The following is a 13,559-nucleotide window of genomic DNA, read 5'->3' as shown; positions in this document are numbered from 1 at the left end:
AACCAATGAACATTTGATCAACAAATCAAACTCAGCCCTTTGCCGTCTCATGAACAATCTCCTCCAATTAGGATTTCAGCGTTGTTGGACGGACATTATTATTCACCAATAGATGGCCGTAATGATGAACATTCATCTCCACCCCTCGAGTGGATGCCAGAGAGTAACTTGATGGCGACAGGTTTGGTAAGTGGGAAGTTTGCTTACGGATTGAAATAGACAAAAGGTTTAAATCTCCTAAGTAAGCTTTGTGCATTTATTCATTTAGCATAGTATGCTTTGACAAATGGTGGTGTTGTCATTTAGTCATTCTTTTACGAATGACAAATTATTCAATACGCATTTTTTCATTGTGGCGTTTGTTGTTTTGATTGTAACATAAGCTAGCTAGCCAGAGAAGCTAAGTACATGCTACATAACTAGCTAGTTTTTGTAGTTGCGAACGACACCTCGTTCTAGACATCAAATTAGACAGGCAAAGAAATGAGACTTCAAAACTAAAATGACGAACATGGTAAGAAACATTTAGGTGTCATTCATTGGGCCATATGGAAGGAAAGGGCGATCGAGTGTGCGTCGTGTCTGAACTTGTTGACATTCTTTTGTTTACACGGTTACAGTACGGTTAGCTAAGCTAGTCGACCCACTTTCGCAAGCGCAAGCATTTGAGTCTTTTTAGTTTGTTTTTCACTATTAAATGGAATGAAAAGTGGGCATGCATCTGTCTGTTAACTTGAATATGCATAAAATGTATAGGCCTATTTATATGATACAATGTCCTTTATTTCAAGCTCACGAGGATAATGCAAAAATCTCCATTATTTTGTTGAACTCTCGTCTCAAGGAAGATCAGGAGCAATTTGCTCCATATGTCCCCGACTTATCATATTTCTTATCCCACCATTGATTGTTTAACAAAAACAACAGTGAGAAATTGTCATTCTTTAACAGCAGGATTGCGTAAGATAGCTTGTGGCACATCACTTTGTCTTTTATTTCCTCCAATTATCAAAAATTCCGTCCATCCATGCTGGGATTTTCCAGATGTTTATATCATTGTAGTTTGTTATGAATCACTTTTTGTTACGCAGTTATGAATGAATGAGCAGCGAGACGCATGCGCGATGTCCTCAAAGTTTGTAAACAGGCCTACATTCATTGGTCACATGACGACAGCCCTGTCGCTGAGATACGTTTAAAGACCAGTGATTGCGTCTCGTCAAAATACTCTTAAAGCAGACTTTATGTCAACCATCTTATAAAATGATTTACATGTAGCCTAGGCTATCCATTGACAATAAGAAATGCAAATATAAGCCTTACTAGTTGTCTAATCATCTATCCCTTTGTGATCATAGTGAGGTAGCTGACATGGCATATGGTATAGGAAATTAAGACTGATCTGCCGTCTGTGAAGTAAAGGAACCATAGCTATACCTGCAAGAATGGACGATTCCTTTGATCAATTGAAGTGCAACAAAAACCACCCACAGCCCTCTATTGAAGGTCCAATGGAGTATGGTAAACTTCAAGCTTGATGCTCTAATATGCAAACTACATTGAACAAAAATATAAATGCAACATGTAAATTAAACTAAAGATTTGCCAAAAGCCATGGATTTGGGCCTCACATTAATTTCAGTTGACTGATTTTTTAAATGAGCTGTCAACAAGATCTTGCATGTTGCGTAAATATTCATTGTTCAGTATAGGACTATATTCTACTATTGTCTAATTACTGGCTTACTCATGCAGCTGCAGATACTGTAACTGTAAAACCACATCTGACTGAAATGTTTTAAAGTCTCTGACAGAGCTGAATATATAAAAGCTCAATGTAACGCTGTAGTACACAATTAGTTAAGTGTTCATAGGCAAATGAAACTGACTGTAGGTGCTTGTTACCTTGAAAAAAACAAATTCTTTTTTGATCTCCTATTCTTGTTCTTCAGACGACCTGCCAGAACTGCAGGAGGTGGAGGAGGACCAGGTGTCTCCGGTGCTGTTTCAGGTTGGAGCCGGTCTGTCACACCAGGACCTCACCAGCTCCCCTCACACAAACTGGCTTGCTGAGCTAGCCAACATCGCCACCAGTCCCCAGAGCCCCCTGCTGAAGGACAGCCCCCACAGCCCCCTGCTGAAGGACAGCCCCCACAAGAGGTCTGCCCTCATCGCCACGACAGACAGACACACACTCACAAACACACGCATACACATGCACTCAATCCCAAGACTAACAAAAGGTTTAATATATAACAATATTTTTCCTGCCCATCTCCTGTTAGATCATCTCCCGTCCGCATCATTGCCACCAGTAATAGTTTACATTCCTATGCCCGGCCCCCACTAGCGAGTAGTGCACCCAACCCCTCTAGGGGCCACCTCAGGGAGCGCAGCAGGCGTGTCAGGGTACGACTTTGAACGCTTAACTCTTGTTTTTGTGATTCTTATCACATTCTGCTCCTGTTATCATCCGCTAACTACATGATTATGTTGTGCGTGTGTTTGTCTGTTATTTCCGTGGTTAAACTCCAACCAGGCCAGCAGCGAGTCAGAGTCTGGGATTTTCTCGATGTCTTCGTTTTCAGATGATGAGGACATGGGGTGGTCTCATTCCTGGCCTTCAACAGCCTGGCATTGTTTCTTGAAGGGTATGGACACACATACAGACACACAGCAATTATTAGAATAATAATAATTAGAATTTACCTTAGAATTTACCCACCTTTCACAAATCCAATATTATGGCCTTGAGGCACGTTCTCTAATCTGGAATGTTCTGGGGGGAAAAAGAAACAGAAGAATGAGAAAAAGTGGACATGTAAATAGGACTGTATTAGTCCACTGAGGCTGTAGTCAACAAACTTTGTTCATTTCAGAGAAGCTTGCAAATCAATGGTTTGATAGGGAAATATCCCCCTCTACTGTCTAAACAACAATATGGCTTCTCTATAGAGCTGCTTTAACTTTACCTTCACACAGGTGTTTGTGTTCTTTCTCAAATTTAAGTCTGCTAGTAGTTTACTTTCAAAGTCTTTGTCCTAATTTGATGAATGGCCATGTTTTTGTGCAGGTACGCGCCTGCGCTTCCACAGGGGCCCCAACGTGGAGTGGCAGGAAGCCGAAGACCTTGTGGATTCTGAGGATGAGTCCGATGATGAAAGGATGATGCCATCCTACTCCCGCAAGGTACATCTGCTGCTGTGCCTTCTTCACAGGAGATCCTTCTACCCCCCCATAACAAACTCTACAGTATTCTACTTTTTACCAGAATGTAAGAAAGCACAACCAACATCTAAGGTGTCCCTGGCTTAAACTTAACTGGAAATCGGGTCAAACGAAGCCATTTGACAGCAGCTGCTCTTTGATGGCATTGGAGCTCAACCACTTCCTGTCTCTGGAGAGTTTTAGGGTGTGATGCAATGGGCTGGGTTTGTTTGTGACACCTGTCTCTTTGGATGTTGATTTGCAGAGCTACGGCTGTGAAGGTCTGAAGTTAGTGGCCCATGAGGAAACCGTGTTTTTTGGCCAGGCCGTTCTCAAACTAACCTTTGACCCTGGTTCACCAGAAGAGGGTCTTTTAACAGCTGAGTGCAGACTGGGTCATCCTTATTTTGTGAAAAACAAAGGTAAACAAATCTTTAGACAAAACAAATAGAAAATGGAACTGAAACTTGAAACCATGCATGCAGGCATCTCTAAACAGTGCATGCAAAAACACATTTTTCAGATACCACGGTATTTATGCCATTTTATTTTATATTAAACATCTCCTGTGCCTGAATCTATTCTTTCCTGATTTATCCGGGTTTGTTTATAGTCCTTCGCTTTTTTCTTTGTGTTTCAGGGTGGTCCTCGTTTTATCCAAGCCTTACAGTGGTGCATTATGGGATCCCCTGCTACGAGATGCAGGTCGGCGACCTGTGTCTACCTCCGGGTCACCGTGACGCCATCAACTGTGACGACTCTGTTGTCTTTGATACCTTCAGGAGGTAAAGCGAACAACGGTCTGAGGAAATTGTATTCATTCAAGTTTGATGATTTGAATCCATATCATCCTGTCTCTCTCTCTCTCTTTTGCTTTCTTGTCGCCTGAGCAGTTATGACTTCACCCCGTTGGACTCGTCAGCTGTCTATGTCCTTAGCAGCATGGCCCGCCAGCGCAGGACATCCCAGTCCAGTGGGGGCGCTGCCAGTCCAGACTGTGACAAACTAGGACAGGATCTCGAGGTCCCTGGCTCCTCCAACTCCTCCAGCAGCAAATCAAACAAGAGCCTTTCCTCAGGGACAACTGGTGGGCCCACACCCGTCAAATGCAAGCGGCCAATGAACGCCTTCATGCTCTTTGCCAAGAAGTATAGAGTGGAATACACCCAGATGTACCCCGGAAAGGATAACAGGTGTGGAGTCCTCCTTGGTCCCTGACTATTATGATGTGATTTGTTATGTTGTACTGTATGTTGACTGTGCCTGAATAGACTAGACAATGAACCAAAAAAGTTCAGAGGAACAAACAGGATCTAAACGCTGTTGAATTCAGTCAGGGGACTGGCACACCCATATGAGGTAAGGGACTAAAGGGAAACATTCTACCTTGGGGTCTCTAGTGTTACCCAGCACTACACCCACCACCCACCTTGCATGAACTCAGACACAATTCCAACACTGTCTGAGCTACAGGCTTTTGTTATACTGTAGCTATCTTCTGGTTGACTGACAACTAACCCTGCTCCTCAGAGCCATCAGCGTGATCCTGGGGGACAAGTGGAAGAAGATGAAGAATGAGGAGAGGAGGATGTACACCATGGAGGCCAAGGCTCTGGCCGAGGAGCAGAAACGGCTGAACCCAGACTGCTGGAAACGCAAGAGAACCAACTCAGTAAGAGAGCGACTACCATTGCCAAAGACATTGACCGGTAGAAAGTCCTCCAGTGATAATTGCTTATTTTTGTCTCTGGTGTGTCTTGTTCCTAGAGGATGTAGCACATATGGTCAGGTGAAGCTGTATATATTCTACATTCTGACTTTTAGGCAGGTTTTGACCGTATGTTTCTGTCTCTGTGTGTCTCTAGGGCTCCCAGCAGACTTAGAGGTTGTCCACATGTTGGTGGCTGGATGGTGTGGAGAGGTGAACTGGGCAGAGACAGAAGTCTATCACTCAGCTTTTCCTGCAAAACCCCCACAAGACTCAACTGTGATGCTGAACACACTCGCTTTTATTCATTAGAAATTTTATAGAAACAAGCAACTATGAAATGCATTAAGAAAGCATGTAATTTAGTGACTAATCGTGCTTATATTTTCTTATATTTTAAATGACAGAGATGCCTTATTCCTCTGAAGTAAGTAATTGCTCAACTCTTTTCAGGTAATTTCATATTTCTAAGCTTGAAACGTGAGACCCTGTGGTGCTATTTGAAGAGTGGAAGGAGCTGTATAGAAAATGTCTTGTTTTACCTGTAAAAAGTGAAATGCACAATAACCTTATCTCAGCATTTCACATTGATTATGTACAGCTCCATATATTGCACAGATTTGTAACCGTTTCATACATTCGTACTATGTAGATGATAAGCAAGCATATGAACTTGGGGCAATACGTTTTTGAGACACTGCCCTGCAGAGGCCATAGACCCAGAGTGGAGGAGACATTTATTTTACCCAGCACTTCAGAGCCACGCCATTTACTGTAATTTTTATTTTGCACTTTATATACATAGTGTATGTAATCTTATATACAACCAATACGTGTATACTAGTGGGAACTTTGTGTGTAATATAATGACATATATCCTTATGAGATATATTGAGTTTGACACCGACAAACTGAATAGGTCATGTTTTGCTTGGAGGTTGACATTGACACAGGTTACATTTTTAAAGCTTTCTTGATACATGTACAGGTACACATACGCCCACCGATTCCTTGCACATAATATCCTTGTATTCTATTATAAATAAAACTTAAAAGTTAAGGCAAATCTTCTTCTTTGCGTTTTGTCATTTCATGGTTAAAATCGTATTATTTCTGGTTCGGAAGTATACAATCTTCAGTCGTTAAAGGGAAAAGAGCTTTCTATGTCCTTTCCAGTGGAGGGCGCCAGTGTACAGTGACCAGATTGTTGTCCAGCATTAAATCCTAGTAATTGTTGGTTTTAACAAACTCTCCCCCTCCCCTCAATGGAGACCTGCTGCATGGTTGCACCTCCGTTTTCCACCATCATCCTCGGTATCTCACAAAAAAAGTTTATAAAAGTTTTTAATGACCAGCCTGTCTATTTGTGTTCAATATTTCAGAAAGGGACATCAAGTTATTTCAGTGCTGACTGTAATTAGTATGATGCTCAGAGCTTTAAATATTTTGATCAGATGTCTAAAAGTATGTTATGCCCTTTATGGAAGGTGAACTCCATGGCTCTATAATCAGCCAATCCACAGCGTGCATTTCCTTCTATCGGTTAACTGGACACATCCCCCAAAAAACACATGGGTATTTTATGCGTATTACATTGCATTTATCTTATGAGGATAGCCTACTCTTCGTTAATTAGCTTTGTACTGTCTTCAGTGTTTGCACTCATGACTGCAGACTGGACAGAAAGACTTGAGTGAACTGCACAAACCTACGTTGCCTTGGAACCGCAGACGCCGCTCGAGGGGTAACAACCTAACACAGATATTGAGGGACAGTGCCTGAAGCCAATGATCGCGCGACGTAAGATAACAGACGTCAAATCAGAATTGTCAGTAGGAGGAGCTCTTGAAATCCTAAGGACTGGTGGTCACAGAATACACTAAAGATGCCCAAAGATAACATACCGTCACTGGGAAGCTTGCTAACTATCTACATATAATTGCGATAGTTGGCTGTTTTCTTCAACAATTCTTTTGGATATTTAATTTGTTTTGTTTATTCCAGTTAAGGACATTAAAGTTTTTAGAATTAAGGATACAAAGAACGTGTGGATCCCTTCTGGTAAGTCCCTGAATCTCCCAGCTCGCTCACTGATTGGGACGCTACATTGGGATAACGGGGAACTGAATTTCCTGGATTTATCCCATTCAACTCATGGAACAAGCAAGATATTTGAGCTATTCTCTTATAAACTAGACAATGAAATATCAAAATTATTGTATGTGGTTTTACAAGCTTATAACCTTTATTTCTGACTAGATGTGTCATAAGACATGATAAATATACAAAACGATCTTGCTAGCAAACGAGACGGTATAGGACAAGGCAGCCTCATGACGAGGCAGCAAAGCGAATTCTCCCGCACCAGAATGGTCTAAATAACTTGTCCTGTGTTATGTTTTCTGTAGTTTTTTCACAACATGTATTGGTTTTTATAGTATTTCTGCAATGTCCGGGACTTCATGGTGTATTAATGATTCGTTTCTTTCACGTGAGACTAACTACTAGTTGTCCAACATAAAATAATCCCGGACTTGCATTACCCTTTCTCACATTGCCCCTAGTACTCCGTGGCCTGTCAAAGATAATAAAGGAATGGAGTATGGAGAGACCTCTTATTGCTGACACTACAATGCTCAACCTTGCAAGATTAGAACAAAAGAACTAGTGCTAAATAAACTTTACTATTATTCCCTGTGAAGGCAGATTTCCTGCTTGCTGTGTTCTATGGTGTGGTCATTAGATTGGGTGGGCAAATAGGTTTTCAAAATTGTAGGATGTTTGTTTCTGTTTGTGTGTGTAGAAGAGGAACAGAGATAGTGATACTGTGGGATATTTCTGACATTGTTCTTTTTTTCCGTACAGCTTGAGCAGCCCTATTACAAGCACCTGGCCAGCGCAAAGAGAGATACAATGAATTGACGGACACCAACAACCCTGATTTCACATTTCTTTTTTACCAATCAGCAATCAGTGTGACTCATCTCTTCCGACGTGGATACAATGCCCTGACTCCCTAGCAATGGAGAGCTTCATCTTGTCTAAAGGTTGGGTGGTGACGCCCCAAACCTGGAGTAATAGCAGGTGTCTGGTTCTAGAGCTGACAGTGCTGGTTACATTGATCAGTGCTGGCACATGTTTTGCAGCAGGTAAGTGGATATCTCACCTCTTAAACACAACATGATCTATCAGTTTGTACCCTGCTGACGTAAATACCACGGATCGCTATAAACCAGGCTGTTGAGTCATACCGTATGATGAGTTATTTGAGTCAACTCTAACTAGGCTAGCCTTAATACTAAGTACCCTAACTAAGTATTACCGTGTAGTAGGAACAACAAACATGACAAAATAAAACATTTAGAAACTTAAATAGGTAACAGGTGGGTTTTAAACAGGTGTGGAATGTGATGGAATTCATGGTGAAATATGAGATAAGTGATGCAGTGATTTGTATGTATGAACTAGTAGTTACTGAATATTGTTATAAGTTGCTATAAGGTAGAGAAGACAAATTCATAAATTCTGCTTAATAGTAGAGATAGGAGACTGGAAGGACAAGGCATTGTCAGATCTTACCCGACTGTTGTGTCTTTAGTGTCTGTCTCATAACAAGCTATCCAGAGATAGAGCACAATTTTGCCTTGAACGCTCCATTGTCATCACCACTCAGCTATAGTGCAATGAGCTGACTAGCAATAACATGCACTTGTTTTTGGAGTGGCTTTTAACTTTAAAAGTAAAGTGTTTTTTTTATATATCTGTTTTTACAGTTGTTCACTTTAGATATCACCATGAGGTATTGTTGTTTTAGTTTTTTTTGTCTTACTTTCCTCTGTGTGACATACTTGGAAAGAGTTTTACAAAATGTTGCCACATTGGTTCTGATGCTCCATGAAAATTGGTCCATGTATGGCACACTTCATAAGATTTTTATTTGGGTCACACTCACTGAAATAATTGTTTTCTATTTTGTCCCATTTCTGAGGAGTCCAAGGCTACACTCAGTATGAAGCGTGTAGTCATCTCCAGGCATGAGCCAGACTAGAGCTTAGTGTCATTGATGGTTGGCTGGTTGGAAACTGAGAAAGGCAGGCAGACTTTACACACAACAGTTCTCTGATTATAAACATTCGGGAAGATATAGGCCAACTCATTCCTACACAGCAAGGATGTGAGTCGATACCGGAGGCTTGCGTGTGTGCGTGTGTGTGTGTGTTTGTGGTGGCGGTTACTGCCTGCCTATCCTTGTTAGGGTGTGAGTAGCATAATGAGGACACTGCAGTGGACACAGAGGACTTGTTTGACTCATGACCTCCTAATAAAAAGGCGTATTCATGGTCCAGGTTGGGCCGGTTCAGTTTCTCAGTAGGGTCTTGAGTTGAACCAGTGTCCTGTCAGGACAGATCAAGTACAAAAATCATATATCTAAGCACTGTTTGTCAATTCTGTTTTATTCAATAAATTACATCCTAAATTATTTCCATCCTAACAGTGTTTTAAGGACAATAGAACAAGCTACTTCATAATAGTACTAGAAAGCATTTGTAATGTTATGCTAGTACAATAGTTTATTAACAGACTAGTGAGTTAATCTGACTAGTGAGTCTGTAGTCTCTCTGCAGAGGTGTTGTGACATGCCTATAATGAGACTGTTGCTTTGGTATCACTTCCATCAAGCCTGTCTTAGCTTTGAAGCGTTTGTCTGTGCGCTGAACCAGCTGACAGTGAGGCTGTTGAAAGTTCAGGGCAGCCATTAGCCTGGCATAGCAAGGCCAACTCATCCCCCCCTGGAGAGATGACCGCAACCAAACCTCTCTTTGCCCTGCCCTCCTCCCAAGAAATAGTACAGTGAACCTCACTGATGGAAAAACGACAGTATACTACACCCAGTTTGGATAGATGTGGGTAGGAAATTAATCAACTTGCCGATTGTTATATGACCCAAAACACAAATTAACAGCAGCCCAATCAGATTACAGAAAGATTATCCGATTATAATAAATCCTGGACAATCGACATCTCACCAGTGCCTAACACAAATTGCTTTGGAATCCTAAAATTGCTTAATTCGTATGATGTAGGTGTTGTGCTAGTGTGAGTGTGTAAGGGGGTAGAATTGCTGTCTGTCCTACTATAAGACCGTGGTACGAGAGGCCGGTTTTATTATCCGGGTCAGCAGAGGGAAGATGAATAGTCTATCCCCTCATGTATTTGATGATTTCAGCAAGCCCACACTTTACACTAGGGTTCTGTCAGTATGGGGAACGGTCTGTGATGGATCCCTCCTGGCGAGCAGACTAAGCACCACATGTGGGGAGTCAGGTGGCTGAGCGGTGAGGGAATCGGGCTAGTAATCCGAAGGTTGCCAGTTCGATTCCCGGTCATGCAAACTGACATTGTGTCCTTGGGCAAGGCACTTCACCCTACTTGCCTCGGGGGAATGTCCCTGTACTTACTGTAAGTCGCTCTGGATAAGAGCGTCTGCTAAATGACTAAATGTATGTGAATATTCACCATCCCTCACTTGGACTCACATCAGAAGAACAGGTTTCTCCTCTGGTCTGTGCTCTTTGCTCAACTCCTCTCACTGTTCTCATCTCTTTAACTCCAAACAAAAAGGCCATCCCAAAGCGAAGACAGTGAAATCTGCTACTGGTTTTCCTTTTAGTGCCTTGTACCGGCCTTGCTAAGTTACCACTTTCATTAGCTGCAGCCTAGCAGTCATCACGGTCACAAGCAAAATTATATCTCTAGATCAATCAAATCAAATTTATTTGTATAGCCCTTTTTACACGCAAGCATGTCACAGAGGGCTTCACATATGCCCATAGAACTGCCCCTCAACCAACCTAAACCCTCAAGGTGAGGCAGGCTAAGTTGTGAGCGGATGTCCCTGTATGTTCAAAGCCCCTAAATACTAACAACAGAAGAACCAGGTGTTGAATCTGATAGGTTAGCCTACACAGAGCAGTTTTAAGGTGAAATTTGCCACACCATCACTGTCAAAGACGATACTAATTTCCAAGTCTGAGGGGCCAAGGCTGGCTAGCTAGTCAGTCACCAGTGTAGTCGGTTGATATGTGAAACCTGATCTGATGGAGATGACAATGAGCCCATTCATAATGCATCAGAGAGTCCAGCCATCAGAGGATCAATGAGCAGCACCCATCACAGGCCAAACACTGATACAGCCTCTGCCATGATTCACTAATACTCTACCAAACAACACAGGCACTGGGTTGTTTCTTCCCAACCAACAAGCCTGGTTGGTGAAGGTGCCACAGAGTTGAGGCTATGGTCGACCAAACATCTGCTAGTGATTTTGTGTGGCCCATTTTTCAACTTTTTTTTAACAGGGCAATTTTCCCACAAATGTCCACTTCTTGCCCAAATATTATGGTAAATGATTGACAGTGATACTGGGCAATCAGAAACAAAGACAGCTCACGTGTGGGTGGTCCTGTGTGGGTGCTGCAGGAGTTTTTAAGGAGTTATTACCTGTCATCTAACCTAGCCTAACAAATGGAGGGGTCTGGATAGTGCTCACTTGGCAAAGCCTACTTATCCTTTAGGCAGAATCTTATCAATTAGGCCTACTTCAATAGGGATAGATAGGTTAGGGCTGGTGAAAGGGGAGATGCAGAAAGGCTTACATTTTTTCTACTCTTTCCATCTGTTCCTTTGCGGAAATCCTGCCTTACGAGTGGGTTCATTTGTATATCATATGTAGATCTAGGTTATTAGCTGGTTCATGCACAATAGTTTGTGAAAGGTTATCCTGGGTAGCCTTCAGACATTCACCACGTGTATCATTGTGCTGTCTTTGTGTTGCTGTATGGGCTCAATCTTGGGTTGTTTTTCTAGCGATTATGGTTAAGCTACACGGTGGGGGGATGTTGTTATCAGGGACTCTAGGAGCAGAGCGCTTGGGTTTCCTGTGTGTTTGAGTGAAAGTAGTCCACAGTGAAAGCCTCTCTAGATACGACCATTCTTTGTCAGCTTCTAATCAAACCTGTGACAGCTGAGAAGCTAGAATGAACCCGCTGTGGTTGCAGACTGATAACTGAGAGGTTGTAGCCCTTGTACCATAAGCAAGATCCAGACACAACAGTTGGAACCAGAGCCATAGCCCATTCAACTGCATTCGAATGACACGTATTAGGACTTTGTGTTCTTTTTTAACTATGGTTTTGACATTAAACCTACAAATTCACCTGCACGTGGTGCTTTTGATGGGCTTAAGAAAACATACCAATGTTATGAACTCAAAATTTGTGAGGTGGAACTCAGTATTTGGCAGAGGGCGTCACTAAGGCCATATTGTGCTGCTGTACAAATCATGGTACGCTCCAGTGAACTGCTGCTGATTATTTATTTATTTTCTAAGAGCAGATGGAGCCATTCAGCCAGGCCTTTCTAGGTTACACTCTCCAGGCTAGACCATCTTAGCATTCAGCCATTATTAAGCAGACACACTATTAGATTGCCCTTTCAGGTTTGGCTATACATATCATAGACTATGTGTGCTTCGATAAAAAAAGAAGGTTTTTATGGAATTCATTTATTTTTCTGTCTCGGCCCAGTGTTCCCAGAGGTACAGGCCTGAGAGTTCTCTAACTGTGAGGAGCAAAACAGAGGTGAGGGGATGAGAAGCAGAGCAGAGCAATGGAGGGTGCAGATTGACCAAGACCTCCGGGCTTCTCTGGTTACAAACCTCTGCCTTCCTGTCTTTCGAAGAAAATCCGGGCTGGGAATAGAGGAAGGGGGAGGTAGAAGAGAAGAGAGAGGATGGGGTGTGGGGTAAAAGGAAAAGGAGGGGTGGTCGAAAAAAAAAAGGGTTTGAACAGATCAGAGTGAGAGAAAAAGGCTAGTTGGAGGGCGCAATGAAAACAAGGTCCAATGAATGACACAACAAAGTGTGTTTATATGGTGGCTGATCCAAGGGATATCATTCTGATTAATAAGATTTCATGTAAATAGGCTCCTCTTGTCCGTGTTCGTCGGTCCCCAGCACTCTCTCTCCCATCTCCTCTGTCCTCCTCTGCTCTCTTTCATCTTTAAAATGGATTCCTTTAGAAATAAAAGAGTATAACTGCAGAAGTATTAGATAGAGAAACCATACCATCAAACCTTCAACTAAGGATTAAATAGTGTGAAGGTGGGGGCTACCTAACAGTTTGCTCTTCATGTTTTGGAACTGATAAATAATCTTAAAAGCTTCCCAGATAAAGTTAACATCAACAAAGTTCAGTTTTGATCGTTCAGTTGCACTCAGGGTAGGCTGGCTCTGCCAACTGAAAAGAGAAAGTCACGCAACGGGCTCGGCTCAAAACAGAAACATGTGTTGAAGTTTGCATTAATACCTAAAGATAATTTCTTCTCCTTCCTATTCCTTTTTCAAATTGTGCAACTTTTTGCCAAAAAAGGCAAACAAAGGAAATTAGATCATTTGGGGTCTTGTAAACGGTTATGTGTGTGTGTGTTAACTGACTTTTGTCAGTAACGCAGTCTCCAGACCCAGACGGCTTGCTTTTGGCCCAGTGTTGGTCTATTCTCTGTGAGAATTAGAACTAAGAACCCCTCAGTTCTGCCTGGAACATGTGGGCCTTGTCTAGACTCTGGTTGCTTAGGAATGAAATCC

At 42.2% G+C, this 13,559-nt stretch overlaps 2 protein-coding genes across 3 annotated transcripts in view; both read left to right on the top strand.

The window, feature by feature from the left end:
- The first annotated feature begins 166 nt into the window (after positions 1-166).
- Positions 167-5,382, top strand: LOC136942502 (HMG box-containing protein 1-like). 2 transcript variants are annotated; one of them, XM_067235415.1, is made up of 11 exons: positions 167-186; positions 1,359-1,521; positions 1,953-2,160; positions 2,286-2,409; positions 2,540-2,651; positions 3,074-3,189; positions 3,473-3,629; positions 3,848-3,992; positions 4,101-4,400; positions 4,738-4,879; positions 5,073-5,382. In XM_067235415.1, exons 2-11 carry the CDS (start codon positions 1,446-1,448, stop codon positions 5,088-5,090), a joined length of 1,398 nt encoding a protein of 465 aa, XP_067091516.1. In that variant the 5' UTR covers positions 167-186; positions 1,359-1,445; the 3' UTR covers positions 5,091-5,382. The 2 variants fall into 2 exon arrangements, with proteins under 2 accessions (XP_067091516.1, XP_067091517.1); XM_067235416.1 differs by lacking the exon at positions 167-186 and having other exon boundaries at positions 1,333-1,521.
- A 2,555-nt stretch (positions 5,383-7,937) lies between these two features.
- Positions 7,938-13,559, top strand: part of LOC136942349 (UPF0606 protein KIAA1549-like) — a 29,251-nt gene continuing 23,629 nt past the window's right edge. Inside the window, 1 exon segment of the mRNA XM_067235216.1 lies at positions 7,938-8,064. Within this exon segment, the coding sequence (XP_067091317.1) occupies positions 7,938-8,064 (127 nt within the window).

Source organism: Osmerus mordax, chromosome 4 (assembly GCF_038355195.1).
Source record: "Osmerus mordax isolate fOsmMor3 chromosome 4, fOsmMor3.pri, whole genome shotgun sequence".
NCBI classification, from domain to species: domain Eukaryota; kingdom Metazoa; phylum Chordata; class Actinopteri; order Osmeriformes; family Osmeridae; genus Osmerus; species Osmerus mordax.
The sequence above is the reverse complement of the archived record's forward strand: the minus strand, read 5'-3'. Positions and strand labels throughout refer to the sequence as shown.

What these genes read in the sequence shown, in the direction of transcription:
- LOC136942502 (XM_067235415.1), top strand. Translation starts at nt 1,446, where the DNA reads ATGGACGATTCCTTTGATCAATTGAAGTGCAACAAAAACCACCCACAG. An exon ending in CTGGCATTGTTTCTTGAAGG is followed by an intron (nt 2,652 to 3,073) that starts GTATGGACACAC and finishes GTTTTTGTGCAG; the next exon opens with GTACGCGCCTGCGCTTCCAC. An exon ending in GTCTTTGATACCTTCAGGAG is followed by an intron (nt 3,993 to 4,100) that starts GTAAAGCGAACA and finishes TCGCCTGAGCAG; the next exon opens with TTATGACTTCACCCCGTTGG.